This window comes from Diabrotica virgifera, chromosome 1, assembly GCF_917563875.1.
Source record: "Diabrotica virgifera virgifera chromosome 1, PGI_DIABVI_V3a".
In the NCBI taxonomy this organism is placed as follows: domain Eukaryota; kingdom Metazoa; phylum Arthropoda; class Insecta; order Coleoptera; family Chrysomelidae; genus Diabrotica; species Diabrotica virgifera.
In genome coordinates this window covers 280,240,158-280,264,159 of record NC_065443.1, presented here as the reverse complement: position 1 = coordinate 280,264,159, position 24,002 = coordinate 280,240,158, and the positions used below count along the sequence as shown (strand labels likewise).

Genomic DNA, 24,002 nt, shown 5'->3' with positions numbered 1-24,002 from the left:
GTTATTTAATTCCCAAGAAATTGGTTTGAGAAAATTTTTTGTACGGCAAAAATTGAGTGAATCGTAAATTAATATATTATTGAAAAACACTTATTTTTTCGATATAAAACTAACACTTTCGATAGCGAATAAATCGAAAACTATTCATTTTATCAAAAAAATGTATAGAATCTTTTTTGCTTAGAATGAATGTTTTTATCAACTTTTGCGGTCAAAATATAATAAAAAATTTCCACCCCCGGGATGGGGTGGCAATCACCCCCATGGTAAAAGCGCCTTTCGGCATCATATAGATTTTAATCCTTGGACTATCTACTACTTGTTCTCAAATTTTCAAGCAAATCGGTCCATTCTGTAAAAATTGCGAGGTGAAAAGCTTCAGTTCCTGGACTATAGCTCCATTAACCTTTTTCGATATTAATGTTAGCTCGTAACATTACTCTTGCGCCGACGAATATTTCCAACACTTATAGGGGTTATAGGGGGGAAAGCATGTCTGGAGTATTGGAGCGTGGTATAGTGATTCCTGTATGACACGAATTAATACACCCCGCTTCAATGCATTGTTGCACCCGGACGTCATTTTTAGGATTGAACAAGTCTCACAGACTGGGCTGAATCAAATTGGTTGCTTGCTTAGTCAAAATGCCATATTTTACCTAGTAGTGGATCTGGAATTCCAAATTAAATTTGAAAACCAAGTATGCAATAGACATCAAAGTTTATGAAATTTATTTTGATGAATAAATAATTTCCAATATTTCTCTTAAAGTTGTGTGTTAAACATTTTATTTGATTTATATGAGTTTAAAGTCGATTACAAAATTGTTTTACGACATAGCGAAATTGAAACAACAAAATAGTTTATAATTTTATATTGGGTCCTATAAATAATGGAAACGTTTTATTATAAAAAGTTATTTTTTTTATAAAAGTGTAATTTTGATTTATATGAGTTTAAAGTCGATTACAAAATTGTTTTACGACATAGCGAAATTGAAACAACAAAATAGTTTATAATTTTATATTGGGTCCTATAAATAATGGAAACGTTTTATTATAAAAAGTTATTTTTTTTATAAAAGTGTAATTATTAAGTTTGCACTTCGTGTCCCTGTTTAGTGCAAAATGTTCCACATTCAAATGGTTTTTGGTTCAGTATGCACCACCATATGTCTTTTTAAGTGAGCACTTCTTACAAACTGTTTTGTGCATATTTCACATCCAAATGGTTTTTCTTCTGTGTGCATTCTCAACACATGATCTTTTAAATAACCACTTTGTGAAAACTGTTTTGTGCATATTTCACAGTCAAATTATTTTTTACCAGTATGCAACACCATATGTTGTTTTAAGTGAGTACTTCTTAAAAACTGTTTTGTGCATATTTCACATCTAAATGGTTTTTCTTCAGTGTGCATTCTCATCACATGATCTGTTAAATAACCGCGTTGTGAAAACTTTTTTGTGCATATTTCACACGCAAATGGTTTTTCAGCAGTATGCAATCTCATATGCCTTTTTAAAAATTGTTTCGTTGAAAACTGTTTAGTACAAATTTCACATCCAAATGGTTTTTCTCTAGGGTGAATTCTCATCATATGATCTTTTAAATAAGCACTATGTAAAAACTTTTTTGTGCATATTTCACATTCAAATAGTTTTTCATCAGTATGCACTTTCATATGCAATTTTAAAACTTGTTTCGCTGAAAACTGTTTGGTGCATATTTCACATTCAAATGGTTTTTCACCAGTATGCAATGTCATATGCCTTTCTAAAATTTGTTTCGCTGAAAACCGTTTGGTGCATATTTCACATTCAAATGGTTTTTCACCTGTATGCACTGCCATATGCCTTTCTAAAATTTGTTTCGCTGAAAACTGTTTTGTGCATATTTCACATCTAAATGGTTTTTCCCCAGTATGCACTCTTAGATGTATTTTTAAACGAGTCTTCAGTGAAAACCGTTTAGTACAAATTTCACATTCAAGTCGTTTTTCCCCACTGTGAATTGAGGGTTTCTTACCAGTATGCCTTATCAGGTGTGCTTTTAAATTAGACTTTTGTGCAAATCGTTTATTACATATGTCACATTCAAATGGTTTTTCCCCAGTATGCACTCTCAGGTGTATTTTTAAATGAGTCTTCAGTGAAAACTGTTTATTACAAATTTCACATTCAAATGGTTTTTCACCAGTATGCACACTCATATGCAATTTTAAAACTTGTTTCGTTGAAAACTGTTTGGTGCAAATTTCACATTCAAATGGTTTTTCACCAGTGTGAATTCTCGAATGTATTTTTAAATCCGAACTTTGTAAAAAATGTTTGGTGCAAATTTCACACGAAAATGGTTTTTCACCAGTATGCACCTTCAGGTGTGTCTTTAAATTAGTCTTTTGTGCAAACCGTTTACTGCAAATTTCACATTCAAATGGTTTTTCCCCAGTATGCACTCTCCGGTGCATTTCTAAATTAGTCTTCAGTGAAAACTGTTTATTACAAATTTCACATTTAAATGGTTTTTCGCCAGTGTTGTGCCTACTCATCTTATGAAGTTTTAAGTAATCTCTTCTTGAAAACTGTTTTGTGCATATTTCACATCCAAATAATTTATCTCCGGTGTAAACTATCAAACTTCTAACGTCAGTTGTACATTGGGTCAATTGGTTATTTATAAGATGATTTTTTAATTCGTTGCTTTCATCAGTTAGTCTATCTTCACATTTGTAACCTAAAATCATAGTTATCTATTAAAATAGCAACGAAACGATAAATACTAAAATAGTAATTTGAGAGATAAGAATACGACAAGAAGGTAAAGATAAAAATTGTGATCTTTTCCAGGTGAAGGTTCTACGCAGTGCCGGTTTATCCACTAGGCGCTTGGGGCGGGCGCCCAGGGGCCCGTTCATTTTAATTATAAAAAATAAAGTCGCTAAATAATCTACATATTCTCCGAAAAAATCTCATACGCAGATAAGCCAATACACTGCAAACGCCTTTGTTCTATTGTTACATCTCTTCACGCCTACAGACAGTTCCGGAGCCTAGCCCCACAGGGGCCCCGTGTAAGTGTTTGTGGCGGGGCCCTTTTCCAAAAACTACAGAAAGTTGTCAGATTTCGCCATGTCATTGATTAAAAACTACCCAGATAGTGGGTAAAAACTGTAAATAATCGCACAAACGGAGTTTTTTTAGTTTCTAATAATTTCGTTTTGAATTGTGGGGCTTAAATAATAATTTATCTCAATTTTCGGCATTAAAATAAGTTCTTTTAAAAGAGGAACAAAATAAGTCCTTTTAAAATAGTTAAACGAAAGACACAATAGTTACCTATGATGTATGATCGAAGCGAAGATCGGTGGGATATGCGCATTTTATCAATGAATTTTGATATTTTAAGACATTCCAGAAGCCGCTACAGATAAAATGTAACAACCCATTAATCATTCCGAATTAGTGGATGGATATTAGTACAGTTAAAATAATTACGACGATAATGATTTAATGAGTGAAATTTAAAGTTTTTTCTACTTTAATGACAAAAAAGAAAGCTCATTAGCAGGACCCAATTAAAAATTATTTTGCACATCATATTTGAAACATTATTTGGTTGCAAAATCTTATTTTTGTTGGCAAAAAAATATATTAATTTGTCTGGACTAAATTAGAGTTCTGTTTATCTTAAAACAGATATATTACTATCAAAATTAACACAGTGTTGCCAAACTGATTTTTTTTTTATTTTGAGTGTAAATTTTCCCAGTGATCTCCGAGGGTACAATACGCATACTCTTTTAAACATTCAAAAGTAAAGCGATTACAAAAACTGCAATTTGGCATTAAACAGTGGCCTCTAAGGCTAGCACTCCACTCACGATTTGTAGTCGCAGCGACAAAAAAATCGCTGTCGCAGAAAATCTAGAGTCTAGAAAATTAGTCGCTGTTTTCAGAATCGCGAATTGAATGCTATAAGGATGTAACATCAGCTTTTAGATGTTTTTTTAATCTAGAGGTAAAGAAGAAGTCAAGACGTCAATTAATACTTTACGCGAGGAACATAAAAACGATGTTGATGAAACCAAAGAGAACATGCATAATGAAATTACCCATTTTGCAACGTTACGCCAAAATTTGAATAAACATCATGCAATTTATGAAAAATTTGATTCTTCCAGGATGTAAAAACAACTTTTCCGAATTAGTCCTGTCGCCAGGGGGGGTACAACGGCCTCCTTAATTCAGATGGACTTACCCAAGTTTTTTTTATATATTTTGACCCGTAGAATAGGAATTTTTTGGGTAACAGTTGATCCGGATGTCGATAAGATTGTTATAGACAAAGAACTTGAGGAATTACATAACAGCGATTTCCCGCAAAACAAAACATATTTTTGTATTTTTTGGGTCATTTTAAGCAAAAAATATTCCTACAAGTTTTTTCGTGGAATGCATAGTTTTCGAGATAACCGCGGTTGAACTTTCAAAAAATCGAAAAATTGCAATTTTTGAACCCGAATAACTTTTGATTAAAAAATAAAGTAGCAATTCTGCTTACCGCATTTGAAAGTTTAAGTCAAATTATATCGGTTTTGATTATTTGCATTGCTAAAAATTATTTTTTTTACTGCTGAACAAAGCTATAAACACATAGTGTTTCCCGTGCCTAATACATGCGTTTTAACGCATGATACGTAGAAATTGCCTCGCTTGCACTTGTGGCTACTCTACCTACTCGTTAGATTTTAAATGAGAAATCATTGAAAACATCACTCACGCACTAGGTGTTTATAGCTTTGTTTACCAATAAAATAATAAATTTTTAGCAATGAAAATAATCAAAATCGATATAATTTGACTTAAACTTTCAAATGCGGTAAGCAGAATTGCTACTTTATTTTTTAATCAAAAGTTATTCGGGTTCAAAAATTGCAATTTTTCGATTTTTTGAAGGTTCAACCGCGGTTATCTCGAAAACTATGCATCCTACGAAAAAACATGTCAGAACATTTTTTGCCTAGAATGACCCAAAAAATACAAAAAGATGTTTAGTTTTGCGAGAAATCACCGTTATGTAATTCCTCAAGTTCTTTGTCTATAACAATCTTATCGACATCCGGATCAACTGTTACCCAAAAAATTCGTATTCTACGGGTCAAAATAAATAAAAAAAACTTGGGTAAGTCCATCTGAATTAAGGAGGCCGTTGTACCCCCCCTGGCGACAGGACTAAATATTTGAACTTTACTGCAAATTTATTTGACGATACCAATTTCTAATACGTCAGGCGAGCGGTCTTTTTCAGCTAAAAAGAATAAAAACATATTTAAGGTCAAACTTGGGTCGAGAAAACCTAGACGCATTATCACTATTGTATATAGAGAATGAAAATCTCTAGAAACTGAATTGTGATAATATTATATGGCAGTTTGCGAATGCCAAATCAAGAAAAAAGTGATCTAATTTTTGTCTTTATGTATTTTTTAGAATATGTTTTTTTGCTTGTCATGTGTTGTTTTGTGGAACATTTTGTTTATGTTTTTAAACGTATTTTTTGGATTATTTTTTACGTTTGCTATTCTTCTTGCTTGTTTAAAAAAATATTTTATGGATTTTACAATAAACCTTTATAGTTAATGCATGTGTTTTCTTGTTAAAAAACTGACAACGAATATCAATGAAGGGGGCCCCTAAACCTCCAGCGCCCGGGGGCCGAAGTTAGGTTAAACCGGCACTGGTCCTACGTCTTATAGAACCGGAGGTACTGCAAATTTTTCAACACACTCCAATCTTAAAATCTGGTCGACTTCAAGCCTCTTCTCGCAACAGTCACCCTTTGCAGAAACCGCGCGAGTACCTTTATTTTAAAGGGCTACTACTTATTTCAAAGATGTATGAATTGCCAATATGAGTCAGATAAATTAATTAGAAGAATTTTTGAAGACATTCTTCTTTAGCGGCGATTCGATTGAGGGTAAAATTGTACATAAATCTGCGCGCCTGCGCACCCAGACAGCATGTAGTTCATTGCTAATCTTTCAAGATAAGTATGTATGTATCTGTAACCGTGCAAATAAGTCAATTAAAGAATATACCTATATAGTGTTTTTAGTAAATGTATTATTTGTTATAATTCTTGTTTTTTTGGATTTGTGTTTCTCTGTAGTAAAATAATAAAATATTATGTAGGCATAACATTTTTACACTATTTGTCGCCGTGTTGTGTAATTATATCCGAAACTTACACGTCAATTACAAGGACCTCGCTGGAGTAGTTGGTAGGGCCTTAGCTCCGAGATTGGAAGGACGAGGGTTCTAATCCTGGGCGATTCATATTTTTTTTGTTTTTGGTTGTTTTAATAAACATTTTTTGAAAGTGGTAGATAAGAAAGTTAGTTTAATTTTTAAATAAAATCCAAATAACCTGTTAAGTATATATACTTCGTTTAAATTACCTATATAATAGAAGAATATCTTCTTACGTGCGTACAAAGTACACACACATTCTTTTTTTGTATTATCAATGCCTGGTTGCATCAACAGATCTTAAGCTTAAGACGTGCCTTAAGCTCAGCTTACAAATTGAGTCGTAGATCCATTTTATAAAGTCTTAGATCTTAGATCAATAAAAAGTTGCTTGAAGGTACAATTTCTGTTTGCTAATTTAGAATAGTCTGAATTCTCTATTTGAACAACAACCGCTAACACATTTCGTGGGTCAGTACGACCACGGTCAACGTGTTTTTCCACGTGTATTTGTGTTGGGGTTTGTGTGGAAAAAAGGTTTATATTCTCAACAAATTTTGGGTACAGAATTCAACAAGGTATTCTCCATTTCGGTTCAATGTATCTTCGTTGAACCGTTGTTTGATATTATCTATGCTGTCGTTTCCTATTCTTGCATTGAGGTCTACAAGAATAATTATATTTTCGTTCTTCTGTATCTTGTCGATGACATCCTGTAGTTTATTGTAAAAGTCTTGGGTCTCCCCCTCGGGCTTACTTATATTTGGTGCGTAGACTGATATAAGGTGGAGTTTAGTGTTTTCTATATTCAAAGTCGTCATCAGGATTCTATGGTTGATATATTCGATATTTTCTATGCTCTTTTCAAATTTCATGTGGATTATAAGGCCCACTCCTGAACTAGCATAGTTCGCCTTGTCTTTTCCGCTGTATATGAGTAGGAAATCTTGGTATTTTGAAGTTTCTTTTCCTTTCTTTCTGGTTTCGGAGAGCGCGCATAAATCTATTTTGTGAGTGTTCAGTTTCTATTAGTATTTCTTGGTCTCTCTTTGTCCATGACTTAATGTTCCAGCATGCTATTCTTAATTATTTATCCTTTTTCGTAGTCCTATTCTTTGTTAGAGTCGTCTTGAAATGTTTCTGTCCGGTATCCGAGGCTTGGTGATCGGTTCTATGAGCATTTTCGTTTTTACCGTGGTAGGTCGCTAGTCTCACCCTCGAACCCTCCTCCTTTATCTGGGCTTGGGGCCGGCAACCCGCTGCTGAGCTACTCAGTCAACCTAACAGCGGGCAGGCGGAGTATTTACCCTTACATACATGAATATGTGCTCACACCAGCAACCGTTTCACCATTTACTTCTTCTTCTTCTTAACGTGCCCTATCAAGTCCCCTTTACGTTGGCGATTAACATGGCGAAACTGTCTCTGTCTCGAGCTATTCTAAATAGGTGTTCTGCTTTCTTTATTCCTGTCCACTCCCGGATATCCTTCAACCAAGAGGCCTGCTTTCTACCAATTCCTCTGCGTTCTTCGATTTTACCCATCATAATAAGTTGAAGAATATTAATATACCGGTCTCCCCTTACTACGTGTCCAAAATAGGCCATCTTTCTATGTTTGATGTTATCAAGCAGCTCGCGGGTACCATTTGCTCTCTTAAGGACTGCCACATTTGTCAGCATAGCCGTCCATAGTATTTTCAGTATACGTCTGTGCAGCCACATTTCAAAGGCCTCCAAACGGTTAATGGTGGATATTTTTAATGTCCATGCTTCGACACCATACAAGAGGACTGACCAAATGTAGCATTTAATCATGCGCTTTCGAAGTTGAAGTTGTAAGGTATCATTACAGAAGATTGACCTCATTTTTAAAAATGTCGTGCGGGCTATCTCGATTCTACATTTTATCTCTTTATCTGGATCTAGTTGTTCAGTAATATGGCAACCAAGATATTTAAAACTTGGTACTCTTTGAATTATATGACCACCAACATATAACCGTGAATCTTGATGGGTCAAACGGCTAAATACCATGTATTTTGTTTTTGAACAGTTTATATTTAGGCCAAACTCTCTTCCCACTGTGTCAATAGCATTTAAAAGGTGTTGTAATCCATTCATATCATCACTTAAAATAACGGTATCGTCTGCATATCTGATTGTATTTATCAGAATTCCATTATAACTTTCACACCCCATTCCAAATTATGCAGCGCTTCCTTAAATATTCTGTCTGAATATAAATTGAATAACAGTGGGGACAGTATACAACCCTGTCTGACACCTCTTTGTATTTTGCATATTTCTGTTGATTTTCCATTTATGCAAGCTGTCGCTGTTTGACGCCAGTATAATTTTTCTATGATTCTATGATCTTGACTATCAACTCCTTTATCCTTTAATATTTTAATTAATTTGTGATGTTGTACTCAATCAAAGGCCTTCTCATAGTCAATAAATATAGCAAAGACGTCTTTCCTTTGATCTCGGCATTTCTGCAATAACACATTTAGTGCAAAGAGTGCGTCCCGGGTTCCCAGTCCATTTCTGAAGCCAAATTGTGTTTCATCCTGGTCTTCTTCACATTTATCTCTGATTCTACTGTGGATGATACGTAGAAAGATTTTCAAAGTGTGGCTCATAAGGCTTATCATTCTATAATCGCTACAGTTTTTGGGACGTTGTTTTTTTTGGTAGGGTTATGAATTCAGACTTTAACCAATCTTCAGGGATATCACCAGTCGAATAAACATCATTGAAAAGTTTGACTAGTATTCCAATGTTTTCCTCATTTATGAGCTTTAAAACATTTCTGCAGGTATGTTGTCGGGACCAACGGCTTTTTTGTTTTTTGCCAATTTTATAGCATGTAGTATTTCTGGTCCTTCACCTTCATCTAAAGTCTCCAGTTCTTCGGGTCTATCATCATTATACAGTTCATTTATATAATTATACCAGGTATAGTCGGTTCGCTAAACTCAGACACAATTGGCCAGTGATTTTAGTAAATAATTTTGCCAATTTGGTAAAATTGGCAAAAAATAATTACTAAATAGTTAATAATCACTAAATAGTTAGTAATTTTGCCAATTTTGGCAAAACTGGTCAAAAACAAAAAAGTTACTGACTAAAATCACTAGCCAGTTGTATCTGAGTTTAGCGAACCGAGTATATTTCGAATTTCGTGTTCGTCTATTATCATTTTTCCCGATGAATCGGTTATGGTATGTGGAGTTTTCTGATGATAAAGACCAGCTACTTCTCTACCTTTTTTAAACATATTAAACGTATCATGTTTTTCATTCAACTTTTCTAATTCCTTGCATTTATCCTGCATCCATTTTTCTTTAGCTACCTTTACTTTTTGTTTAATTAGTTTCTGTTTTTCTTTGTATTCTGTTTTGTTATCTTTCAGTTTTCTTCTCTGCTCCATCAATTCCAGGATTTCATCAGTCATCCATTGATGTTTTTTGTGCCTCTGCATCGTTGTTGTATATTTTTCCATTACTTTCCAGGTAAGATCTTTAAACGTGTTCCATATTTCTGTATTGTTGAATTCTTTAGCTGATTATTCAGGTCATTTTCTATTAGCGTTTTGTTGGATGCTGATATATGTAATTTTGGTGTTTTGGGGCTTTCTTTGACTTTTTTGAGCTTCACTTGGATGTCAGCTATTAGAGGGTTATGGTCTGAACCGATATCTGCACCAGGATATGTCGTTGATCTCTTGACACCATTCTTAAATCTCTTGTTTACTAGAATATATCTGATTTCTAATTATATGAAGTGAGTTATCTCCTGGTCCCTTCCATGTATATAATCTTCTTTTATGTAATTTGAACTATGTATTTGCGATTATCATGTCATGTTCTTGACAGAACTGGTATAATCTATCGCCTCTTTCATTGCTCTCCCCTAGTCCCATATTCACCTATCAGGTCAGATCTTCGTCCTTGACCAATTTTCGCGTTAAAATCTCCAATAATATATGTGGTTTCGTTCCTTTTTAGATTGTTAAGTGTCTGTTTTAATTGACTACAGAATGATTCAACATCATTTACAAAAATAGTAATTTGGGAGACAAAAATACCTACGATAAGAAGTAAAGATAGAAATTGTGATTCTTGCAGCATTTTCCCATTGTTGGGGAAATCCAAATTTTCTAGTTAGTATTTCTTTGGTTAAGATGAAGGTTCTACGTATTCTAAAACCGGAGATACTGCAAATTTTTCAACACAGCCCAATCTCAAAATTTGGCAGACTTCAAGCCTCTTCTTCCAACAGTCACTCTTGACGGAATCTGCATGGCATGAGTACCTTCACTTTAAAGAGCTACTACTTATTTCCAATATGTATGAATTGCCAATATGAGCCAGATAAAATCAATTAGATTAATTTTTTGTATTCTTCTCCTTCTTCTTCGTCTAGCCATTCACGTCCACATCTGAACATAAGCCTCTTCAAGTCTTCCTTCCCATTGTTTTTTGTTGTACGCTACTTGCAGCCAATTTTTCCCGGCAGTTCGTTTCAGATCATCTGTCCATCTCATAGGAGGTCTGCCTCTGGGTCTTTTGTGTTGGTATGGTCTCCAGGTTAGAATTGTTCTGTGCCATTTGTTTAGACCGCTCTTAGCTATATGTCCAGCGTATTCCCATTTCAATTTTAGTGATTTTTGTACCACATCGGTGACTTTGGTTTTCTGTCTTATCCATGTGTATGTTTTTCTGACCTTAAGTGATATGCCAAGCCTTGCTCTTTTCATCGCGTGTTGAGTGACTCTGAGTATGTTCATATTCTTTTTTGTGATTGTCCATGTTTGTGCCCCATATGTTAATATCGGAATAATGCATGCATCAAAAACTTTAGATCTAAGATGTAGTTGAATTTGCTGATTTCTGAGTATATAGTTCAGTTTGCCGAATGCTGCCCATGCTAACTTTCTTCTTCTTTTTATTTCTTCCGTTTGAATTTCCCTATTTAGTATTATTTTTTGTCCCAAGTATATATTATATTCTTTAACTTTTTCTATAACTTTGTTGTTTATTATTGTCATCGTTTCTTCGGAGTGCATGACTTTTGTTTTGTTTAAATTCATTTTCAGTCCTATTTTAGAAGATTCTGTGTGTAGTTCTGAAAGCATGGTTTGCAGTTCTTGTAGGTCAGTAGCTATCAGGATTATGTCATCCCCAAATCGTAGATTACTGAGGTAGCGGCCATTGATGTTTATTCCCTTATATTTCCAATTCAGATTTTTAAAATTTTCCTCCAAAACTAAGGTGAACAGTTTGGGTGAGAGAGTGTCTCCCTGTGACTCCCCTGTTTAATGGTACAGGGTTCGTGTATTCATTTTCATTTAGGTAGTATGTAGCTGTAGTTTGGTTCATAGTTTCTTTTATTAAGTTAATATATCTGCTGTCTATTCTACAATTTTGCATTGCGTTTATTACGGCCGTGTGTTCTATAGTGTCGAAAGCTTTTTCGTAGTCTACAAATGCTATAAAAACTGGAAACTTGTATTCGTTACATTTTTCTATTAATATTTTTGTGGTTAACAGGTGATCGGAAGTTGAATAGCCCTTTCTAAAACCTGCCTGTTCATATGGTTGGTATTCATCTAATGTTCTTGTTAGTCGAGTAGTTATGACTTTGCTGAGTATTTTAAATAGGTGTGACAATAGACTGATGGGCCTGTAATTTTCCAACTTTCGATTATCACCTTTCTTGTGTAATAAGATTACTTTAGAGTTGTTCCAGCTCTTAGGGACTTTGCCCTGGTGTAAACAACTGTCTATAATCTTAGTTATAATTGCAATGAGTTCCTTACCTCCTTCTAATATATCTGTAGTAATACTATCTTCTCCTGCAGTTTTATTTCTCTTCATGTTTCCCAATGATGTAGTTGTAGTTACCTCTGAAATTGTTACTTTTGGCATTATTTCCGATCCAACATTTTTTATTAATTTCCGTGCTGGTCTCATTTCATCGTCTTGTTGATGTGTTCTGTAGAGTTCCGTGTAAAATTCTTCTATTCGTTTCAGTATGCTTTCTCTAGTTGTGATTTCATTTTCGTCTTTTCCCATTAATGATATTATCTGACGTCATCCTAGTGTCGGTCTGAGGCATTTCATACTCTTATTTTTTTCAATAGTTGTTGTTATTAATTTTTCTTCTTCTTTTCTTTTTTGTTTTCTGATTCCTTTTCTAATCTGCCTATTAAGTTATCTATATTCTGCGGTTCCCTTTTTGTATTATAAGTAATTTTTTGTATTATAAGTTATAAAACGCAATTAGTATAATTTGTATTTTGAGAATGATTTCCAAAGTAGAAATGGTAACGTCAAAATCACTGTATTTTAAAGTAAAATACAGTGTTGTACACTGTATTTTACTTTAAAAGTAAAGTTGGAAACTAATAAAAAATTTAAGAAACGACAGAAAGAAAGACATTATTCAGTCCATATCACCCCAAACTTGGGAAGGATACTTTGAAGATTTACTAACAGAGACAAGAGAGCACTTCAAACAGATACAGTCCAACGGTATACAACGCGTCAGGTTGATAGGATCACCAGAGTAAATGAGAGAGAAGTCGAAACCATATGCAAACAGTTGAAGAATGGCAAATCACCGGGCCCAGGAAATATAGTTAAGGAACTCATCAAATATGTACCTAAAGTTCTAATTAAGCGGCTAAGACAACTTTTCCAGCAATGCTTGAATAACCATGAAATACCTGAAGAATGGAAAGAGTCACATCTGAGCACTATCCACAAAAAGGGAGATAAATCAAAACCTGAAAACTATAGATAGACCGGGCATTATCGTCGCCTCCGCTAGCGAAATTATTCCGATTCGATTTTTTTGCACAAACTTATACTTAAAAAGAGGTCCTTATAACATATCCACAGGGTGCCGGCCAGTGCCGTGGTCGAAAAATTGTTTAAACAATTTTTTTTAAACAAATTCACAAAAATAATTTTTTATTTCGAACAAATTTTTTTTAGATAAATTGGCTTATTCTGAGCAAAAAATTCTCTTGTCATTTTTTTCTAAAATTGATTGTTGTCGAGATATATGCGATTTAAAATTTAAAAAATGCGAAAATGGCCATTTTCAGCGCTTAATAACTCGAGTAAACATTATTACTATGAAATTCAAAAAGTGACCAAATCAAATTTTAAACCCCTTCTTCAAGGTCCTGAAGAGATCTTTGTGATTATTTTATTACAAAGCTGTTATTTTTAATTATTAACAATTAGCGTTATAGTCCAGGATGTATCCGTCGCCCCCGTTAGTGAAATTATTCCGATTCCATTTTTTTGCAGAAACTTACTCAAAACGAGGTTCTTATAACATATCCACAGGTTGCCGGGCGGTGACGTGGTCGAAAAATTGTTTAAACAATTTTTTTAACAAATTCACAAATATAATTTTTTTTATTGCGAACGATTTGTTTAGATAATTTGGGTTATTCTGAGCAAAAACGGTCTCTTGTGATTTTTCTCTAAAATTGATTGTTGTCGAGTTATATGGCCATTTTCGCATTTTTCAAATTATAAATCGCGTATAATTCGACAACAATCAATTTTAGAAAAAATCACAAGAGACATTCTTTGCTCAGAATGTCCCAAATTAATTTAAAAAAGATTTGTTCGAAGTGAAAAAATTATTTTTGTGAATTTGTTAAAAAAAAATTGTTTAAACAATTTTTCGGCCACGTCACCACCCGGCAACCTGTGGATATGTTATAAGAACCTCGTTTTGACCAAGTTTCTGGAAAAAAAATGGAATCGGAATAATTTCACTAACGGGGACGACGATACATCCTGGACAATAGCGCTAATTGTTAATAATTAAAAATAACAGCTTTCTAATAAAATAATGACAAAAATCTGTTCAGGACCTTGAAGAAGGGATTTGAACCTTGATTTGGTGACTTTTTGAATTTCATAATAATAATGTTTAATCGAGTTATTAAGACCTGAAAATGGCCATTTTCGCATTTTTCAAATTTTTAATCGCATATAACTCGACACCAATCAATTTTAGAAAAAAATGACAAGAGACCTTTTTTGCTCAGAATTAGCCAATTTATCTAAAAAAATTTTGTTCAAAATGAAAAAATTATTTTTGTGAATTTGTTTAAAAAAAATTGTTTTAACAATTTTTCGACCACGGCACCGCCCGGCACCCTGTGGATATGTTATAAGGACCTCTTTTTGAGTAAGTTTGTGCAAAAAATCGAATCGGAATAATTTCGCTAGCGGGGGCGACGATACTGCCCGGTCTAAGAGGAATTGCAGTCACTAGTAGTATCAGCAAAATATATGGAAAACTTATTAAAAATCGAATAGAAGAAGAATACCAAAATATGGAAGCCGAAGAACAGGCTGGTTTTCGCGCAGGTCGATCTACAATAGATAATGTTTTCTCCATTACTCAGATAATTGTAAAGAAAGTTGCTCGTGGCCAAGAAGTCCATCTGATGTTTGTAGACCTTAGAAAAGCGTATGATAGTGTCCCGCTGGTTAAATGTTGTATAATCTGTCTATAATACTAATATACACGGATTATACATTTGTTTCGAGCTTCTGTCCAAGTACTTCTGAGTACCAAATTTTCTGGAGGCCTAGGATGACGGCGAATAGCTTTTTAATTTATCCCATAAATGCTCAATAAGATTGAGATCTAGGCTGCATGCGGATCATTCTAATCTTATCAATCTAACCTCTATTTTATGAGTCAATCAGTGTTTTTATTTACAAAAAATGGTAGAGCTCTTACAAGAAAAGAGATATTCGGATAATTCAAAAAACAAAATTTTCCAAGTGTAGTAGCGTAGCACGATTCTCTTATCTGTTCAGTGCGGTAGTGTATTATTTTGTAAGATATTGGAATTCGTTAGTGTTGATCCATAGGGAAATAGTGTGTTTATAATTAATTTATTATATATTTTTGTGTAATAGAACTAAGTTGTCGGACTATTTGAAAAATAGATTATTATTAAATGTGAGTTTTATATGTAAATATATTTTACGTAAAAATATTTCAAATTCTAATGCGAATATATAAAATTTTCGGAGGATTTTTTATTTTAGAAATATCATCAATAGTTTACAATTTAAATTTAAATACAAAAATCAAAATACAGGCTTTTAATAAAATTTTCACCTATTTTCGTTTATTTTTTTATTTACTAATAATAAAATTGAGTAGGTATCTTGTCACAATATTGAGCTATAGTTCATTTTTTAAATAGGAGGAGTACCTAATTCAAATTTACCGCGCCTTAACTTAATAGTGCAGTCACTGAAGGTTTTCATCTCCGATTTCGTTGAACCTCCATCGATTTTCATGAAAATTGGTGAGTAATTAGAGAATACCTCAAGGAACAAATGTGACATGATGCCAACTTGCGCTTTTACCCTGGGGGTGGATCCCACCCCTTCTCGGGGGTGAAAATTATTTTATTAAAAATAATACCATAAGTCGATAGAGGGACAAATTATAAGCAAAATTTGTTATATAAAGTTATTAAAATAAATCAACACTTTTTGAGTTATTAACCCGCCATTACACGCGCTATGAGGGAATCCCTCACCATATTTGTTTATAACCAATGAAATTGTGTAAACTAATACGATAACCTTAAGCACCCAGGAATGCCTTTAGCATGGTTCATGAGAGGGTATGAAAAAGTTATAGAATATTTCAGGCGGTCAGTGTGCTGTGTGATAGTTGAAAGAAGAGACATGCCTCTTCAAGTGAGGGAATTCCTCACTGCGCGTGCAATCACGGTGAAATCACGTTTCTGTTATCTTAAAGAAACTTTTAGGTTTTTATTTAATATTTAGGTAGGTTTAATTAAAATATTATTGTTTGGATTAGGTTAGGAACAGTGGCACACCGAGCGGGCGGTTTGGGGGTTAAACTCCCACCCAGAGCATATAGAAATATATATATAAAAGAAAGTAGGAAAATGTAACTTTTCTATCACATATAAAAGAAAGTAGGAAAATGTAACTTTTCTATCACAAATAATACAAAAAACTTTCGGTGCCCAATCTAACCCCCCTCCCCCCCAGAGGAAAATTCTAAGTGCGCCACTGGTTAAGAACCCATTTTTAAATTTACCTATTCTAATTGGGAAATAAGCCACAATTTAACTTGAAAAATTGATTTTATTGACGTTTCGCAATCCACCTCGGACGTCGTTATCAAAATACAAAATATTAATAGTTAATTACATAAATACCACGAAAAAATAGCTTCAGAACAGTTGTTAATTTTAATTTGTATTTTTAGTAAAATGAATTCGCGTAAAGAACGTTAATTTCTTCAGTGGCTTGCTGAAATTGAAAATTAAGAAAACTTGCTTTTGATCTATGTATATTATTTTTACTTTTGTGTTGTTAAATTAATAAAAAAAATTGGTTTACGATACTTTCTATAATATGTGAGTACAACCCATTTTATTTTTATACATGTTGACATTCATTCTTCCTCGAAATAAGTCGAATTTATGTAGGTGAGGGCGACGCTCATACGCGTGCAACCACGTCACAATAGAAGACGCGTGTAACGGCGGGTTAAAGACCAAAGATTTTATTTTTTCGAAAAAAATGCATGTTTTAAATCGGGTTTTCACGTATAAATCAAAAACTATAAGCTTTTACAAAAAAGAATGTGTGTGTACTTTGTACGCACGTAAGAAGTTATACTTCTATTATAATATAATTTCAACGAAATAAATATACCTACTTAACAGTTACAATACAAAAAATTAACAATAATTACCAAAAATTAACCAAAATTTAACAATGCCAAATATTAAAAAAAAAAGAATGTGTGTGTACTTTGTACGCACGTAAGAAGATATTCTTCTATTATATAATAGGTAATTTAAACGAAGTAAATATACTTAAAAGGTTATTTTTGTACTTATTTTATTTAAAAATCAAACTAACTTTCTTATCTACCACTTTCAAAAAAGAAGAATATCTTCAAAAATTATATAATAATATACTTACAATCATAAAATCTATAAAAAAATAAAAAATAATAACTTGCTTGGGGCTTGAACCCACTTCACGTCTACCGCGCCGTACGAAAGTTGACGCCTTTTCAAATTGCATCAAACTCTCGTATACGTCATGTGGGAATATACCCAAACTAAACGTTTACTTACACCATAAATTTATATGAATTTAATAAAATTATTAGTTTGACTTTTGTCGAAATAAAATACAACAAAATATAGAGTAAGAAAACGATATATGAGATAAAGATTTGTAGAAAGTTTGTTCGTAATCAGATTATGTAAATTAAGGCATTGCCTACTAATAGGTAACTACATTATTTTGTTTACATTTTCCAAATAGATAGGTATTGAAACTATTCGGTATTTCCAACTGAAACATTTAGAATTACGTACCTGCGGCTTTTCAAAACTATTTAAAAAGTCACTATAATTATAAATTTGATTTTATTTCTGTCCACACATCAATAAAAACTAATATTATACAATATTTTTGTTTACCGATAACCTCCATATTGAACAATTATTGACAGATCATTTCAAAATTTCAACACCCAATCAGAGCCCGTATAACAACTAATACCATAATGTCGGTGTGCGCATGCGCGCGGATCAATCAAATTTTACCCTCAATCGATTCGCCGCTAAAGAATATCTTCAAAAAGAAAAAGATATGAATCGTCCGGGAGTTGAACCCGCAATCTCGCGATTTTTAGATCTCTGGTCCAACGCTCTATCAACAAGGCCATCAAGCCCCATGCCAGTTACCTTTCAGATATACATAATTATACATCACGGTGACAAGTGAAATATAAAAATAGATGTTTTATTATTTTACGCCCAAGGAAGACAAATCCAAAGACACAAAATTATAATAAAAAACCTTTTAAACCACCTTTTTCAAATTGAGCAAGTTGTATTATTAATATTAATGTTAATAAATGAAATATAAATATTTTGACGTTTCACAATTTGACAATTCACTTTTAACTGCAGTGCCTTAAAATTTTTAAAGCACTAGTGCCTTAAAGTAGCATTTTTAACGCTCCTATGGAGTCCTAAAAATTGCATTTTTAACACGTTTGTAGAAAAATATATTTAAAAACACTAATATATTTTTTCCATACCTTTTCTGGACTGATACATACATAAATTAAAACATTTTGAAGTATAACTTCAAAAATATAATATGAAAACTATTTAAAAAGGCAGTATAACTATTAACTAACCTTTGTTGTTTCTCTTCCCACAAATTTTAAAACGCAACAACCATACATAACCAAACCGTCAACCGTCCAAACCACAGCTGCGCTACAGCTGCCATATTGGATAATTTTTGACATGTCATTTGAACATCCAATCAGAACAAAGTTATAATGCGCATGCGCCGGGATCGTAGGTTTTAACATATAAAAATTCACCCTCATATCGCGCGTAAAGAAGTAAAACTTCAAAAAAGTTATTATTACTGAAATTGAATATAATAAAAAATTGAATACATTCCTTACATAAAGAACTAAACTAATGTTAGTTCAAAGTGAGTTATTGGCAATTGAATGTGTATTTTTTTCGACGAGTACTCAAATCTAAGTATTCAAGTTTAAATAACTGGAAAACGATGCAATGTATAAAATATTCGTGCTAAACATTTGCCAAAACACTTCGGAATACCTATCAAATGAGCTTCAGAACAAGGTAATAGCGTCAAAATTAAGCAAGTTATAATGAAAATAAAAGAACCGTTTCGGATTTTTTTTATAAAAAGTGAAAAATAAAACATACACCAACATTTATAGTAATCCTTACAAGAACTTCTTTATATTAGCATAAGTAATGTTTTAGATAATTTTGACTGGTTTAGAATGCATATTTTTGAAAAAAAAGATATAATTTAAAAAAATAATAATTTTAAAAATTATTGTAATTCTCATATTCTTTTGATAATAACTCCAAAAATACTCAATATACGTAAAAAATTATATATAACCAAATTTTAGTTTTTTCTGTGCCAAATATTTTACTTGTATTACTATTTCTATAGGGTAAAAAATAACCGAGATAGAAGCGTTTAAATCTTAAATTTTGCTGTGGGAACCATGCAACCGGGGTCATTTAAAATTTTATTTTTAAGAGAGTAAGGGGTTTGAAAGATTAGGTTCAACGTGCTTAAATAGCACTTGGAATTAAGTTTGAAACAGTTTTTAGATGAACCAGATATCGTAAATACGAACGGAGTTATTAAAAAAAAAACTATAACATTTTTTGGAAAAATCTTTAAAAGATAGATTTTTAAAAAATTTTGGAGCATAAATTTTAACGCTATCAACATGTTCGGGGGCTCATTTAATAGGTATTTTTAAGTTCTTTGACAAATGTTTAATAAGTTTATGTTATAAAATGCATCAATTTCCCGTTATTTCAGCTTGAATAATTAAAGTTTTTTACTCGTCGAAAAAAATATACATTCAATTACCTACAACTCACTTTTAGTTAACATTAAAAGGTTTTTGTATTAAGGGGTTTATTTCATTTTTCATTAGTTTCAATTTTGATAATAATAACTTTTTTGTAAAAACTTACACTTTTTGAGTTATTGATGAAAAATTGGTTAAAAACATGCATTTTTCTCAAGAAAAATTAAAATCTTTGATCTTTAGGTAATAGCTCAAAAAGTTTTGATTTATTTTAATACCTTTATATAACAAATTTTGCTTGAAATTTGTCCCTCTATCGAATTATGGGGTTATTTTTAATAAAATAATTTTCACCCCCCGAGAAGGGGTGGCATCCACCCCCAGGTAAAAGCGCAAATTGGCACCATGTCACCTTTGTTCCTTGAGATATCCTCTAACCACTCACCAATTTTCATGCAAATCGATGGAGGTTCAACGAAATCGGAGGTAATAGCTCATATCCACCTTCAGTGACTCCACTATAATGCTTGTTTGTAATAATTGGTCCAACCGCAGGCAAGCTTATTCCGCTAAATTATGAAATTTTGGCATTTACGAAATTTTGACACTAACGGCATTTAAAATTCATGGGTTAAAATTAAATTATATCGGCGATTATTTTGTGTTTTCTGTAATTTCTAGTATGTATTTATATACAAAAAACAGTTGTTTTGGAACACTTTAGCGCTTTTCGAGTAAAATATAATATGTATGGATTACCATCGAAGGCCGAAATGATCATCCAAAAAAGAAGATGAATCTAGTTATTTTTCTAGTGACATTATTGGGTGTAAATTGGGTGCATTCAGCAGACGCAATCGCTAACTAATCGATTAGTAATCGATTTGTGATTGTCTTTCGAGTTTACTTCTCCTATTTAAAAATGAACTATGTCAAATACTGTAGACGCACTGTTGCCAAAGTCTCGCAGAACTTTCGAAAAACGAAACGCTGACGTGGCCTCTTGCGAAAAGTCAGGAAAGTTTTGGTATAAATAACTGCTGTATTTACAGCGTGTTTCATTAATAATTTGCATATAAATATGTGCATATTTCACATCAAAATTGCTTTTCTCCAGCGTGCATTCTTCTCATATGCACTTTTAAATAAACACTTCGTGAAAACTGTTTTGTGCATATTTTACACACAAATGATTTTTCACCAGTGTGTACTGTCATATGCATTTTTAACGCATTACTTGTTACAAACTGTTTTGTGCACATTTCACATCCAAACGGTTTTTGACCATTGTTGTGCTTTCTCATTATATGAACTTTTAATGAAATACTTTGTGAAAACTGTTGTGTACATATTTCACATCTAAATGGTTTTTCACCAGTATGTACTGTCATATGCAATTTTAAAACTTGTTTCGTCGAAAACTGTTTGGTGCATATTTCACACGCAAATGGTTTTTCACCAGTATGCACACTCATATGCCATTTTAAAGCTTGTTTCGATGACAAATGTTTCTTGCAAATTTCACATTCATGGAAACGTATGGAAAATGGATTCTCCCCACTGTGAATTTTCCAATGTTTTTGTAAATCAGAACCTCCTGAAAACTCTTCGTTGCAAATTTCACACTCAAATGGTTTTTCATCGGTGTGAATTCTCCTCATATGACCTTTTAAATAAACACTTTGTAAAAACTGTTTTGTGCATATTTTACACTCATATGATTTTTCACCAGTATGCACATTCATATGCCATTTTAAAATATGTTTCGCTGGAAACTGTTTGGTGCAAATTTCACATTCAAATGGTTTTTCACCAGTATGCACTCTCAAATGTCTTTTTAAATCAGATTTTCGCGAAAACTCTTTGGTGCAAATTTCACAACTAAATTTTTTACCAGTATGATTCGCCATATGCATTTTTAACTCATCATGCGTTACAAGCTGTTTTGTGCATATTTCACATTCAAATGGTTTTTCACTGTGCACCGCCATATGCATTTTTACCTCAGTATGTGTTACAAACTGTTTTGTGCATATTTCACATCCAAATGGTTTTTCACCAGTGTGAATTCTCATCATATGATTTTTTAAGTTAGCACTTTGTGAAAACTGTCTTGTGCATATTTCACAACCAAATGGTTTCTGATCACTATGCATCACCATATGTTTTTTTAAGTGAGCACTACTTGAAAACTGTTTTGTGCATATTGCACATCCAAATGGTTTTTCTTCAGTGTGCCTTCTCATCATATGATCTTTTAAGTGTTCACTTCTTGAAAACTGTTTTGTGCATATTTCACATCCAAATAGTTTTTCACCTGTGTGCCTTCTCATATGGACTTTTAAGTGAGTATTTTGTGAAAACTGTTTTGTGCATATTCCACATCTTAATGATTTTTCTTCAGTGTGAACTGTCACATGTCTTCGTAAATTTTTCTTTTCACACGCAAAAGGTTTTTCAACAATAGTCACTTTCCTAACGTCAGTTGTACATTGGTTCAATTGGTTATTTATCAGATAATTTAATTCATTGTTTTCATTTTCTTCACATTTGAAACCTAAAATCATAGTTATCTATTAAAATAGCAACGAAACGATAAACACTAAAATAGTAATTTGGGAGATAAGAATACGATAAGAAGGTAAAGACAGAAATTGTGATTTTTTCCAGCTTTTCCGATTTTTGAAGGAAATTAGAATTTTCAAGTTAGGATTTCTTGGGTAAAAAAAAAGATGAAGGTTCTGCGTCTTACAGAACCGGAGATATTGCAAATTTTTCAAAACACTCCAATCTCAAAATCTGGTGGACTTCCAGCCTCTTCTCCCAACAGTCAGTCTTAGCATATTCCGCGTGAGAACCTTCACTTTAAAGGGTTACTACTTCTTCTTTCCAACATAACGAATTACGAATATGACTCAGATAAAATTAATTAGAAGAAGTTTTTGTATTACTAAGTTACAAAACGCAATTTGTATAATTTGTGTTTTGAGAATGATTTCCAAATTTTAAAGTAAATCGAAACTACAACATTGGCAGTCAACTTCAATGTGAGTCATTCGCATTGACTGGCGATACGTCACCACTTTACTCAAATTATCAAGAACGCCTTCTATGGTGTCCCAAATCAGTTGGGGGAAATATTGGTTGTTGAAATTATAGATTTTATATACTTTATTGTTTATTGCTTTTTTTTGATTTATTTATAATTATGGGATTATACAGAGTGAGTTTTATGTATGGAAACACTCAATTGTCACGGAAAAAGCTTGCACGAATTTTATAAATTTTGGTGGGTAAGGGTTTTATAATACGGCGGATATTAAAGTGATAATTACATTGTTGTCAGATCTTCCGTTTTTCTGGAAATCTAATGAACTTTCTTATTTCAAATGGGACACTCTGTATATTTTTTGCGTGTTTAAGTCCTTAAGAAATACTGATTATTTTTCATGTTATATTCCCTTTACCTAAATTACAAAATGTCGGAGTTATTGCTACATTTATTACAAACAACAAATTAAAAAACAATTTTTTCGGCCCGGGTAGACATTATTTTAGGTTCTTAGGATCATTAGGAACAAAAAAGATATTTTGTATTTTTTCTCTAAAGTTAATCGTTTCCGAGTTATAAACAATTTAAAACTGAAAAAAAATCGAAAAATGACGATTTTTATGGTTTAAAAACACAAATAAAGATACTAGTTTTGAAACTACGAAGTGCCTAAATTAAATATCAAACCTTATTTTATCAGCTACCGATAAGTTGTATGGGCTTTCATTTTAAAATATTGTTTTTTATTTGTTAATGCAAACAATGTTTTAGAACAAAATATGACAAAAATTCTTACGTCGAGCTGATAGAAGAAGGTTTGAACTTAAATTTAGGTATTTCGTAGTTTCAAAAAGTATATTTTTTACTTGTATTTTTGAACATTGAAAAATTTTTCGTTTTTTTAAGTTTTAAATTGTTTATAACTCGAAAACAAATCACTTTAGAGAAAAATTACAGAAAACCGTTTTTATTCGCAATGATCCAAGGAACCTAAAATAATGTCTATCCGGGCCGAAAAAATTTTATAATTTGTTTAAAATTTTCTGTTTAAATAAATGTAGCAATAACTCCGAAAATATGACATCTAGGTATAGGGAATGTAACATGAAAAATAATCAGTATTTCTTTTGGACTTCAAAACGCAAAAAATAGATAGGGTGTCCTATTTGAAATAAGAAAGTTCGTTAGATTTCAGGAAAAAACGGAAGATCTGACAACAAGGTAATCACCACTGTAAGATCGGC

The 24,002-nt window shown here is 32.5% G+C and overlaps 1 protein-coding gene across 4 annotated transcripts in view; it reads right to left on the bottom strand.

The window, feature by feature from the left end:
- Window positions 1–879: 879 nt before the first annotated feature.
- LOC126879116 (gastrula zinc finger protein XlCGF57.1-like) overlaps window positions 880–24,002 on the bottom strand; it is a 95,980-nt gene continuing 72,857 nt past the window's right edge. The window contains exon 2 of one of the 4 annotated variants that reach the window (XM_050642064.1): window positions 880–2,737. In XM_050642064.1, the coding sequence (XP_050498021.1) occupies window positions 1,317–2,737 (1,421 nt within the window). In that variant the 3' untranslated portion in view covers window positions 880–1,316. Of the gene's footprint in view, window positions 2,738–15,323; window positions 22,264–24,002 lie in introns of those variants that run through there. The other 3 variants (XR_007695981.1, XM_050642063.1, XR_007695982.1) reach the window with 3 other exon arrangements.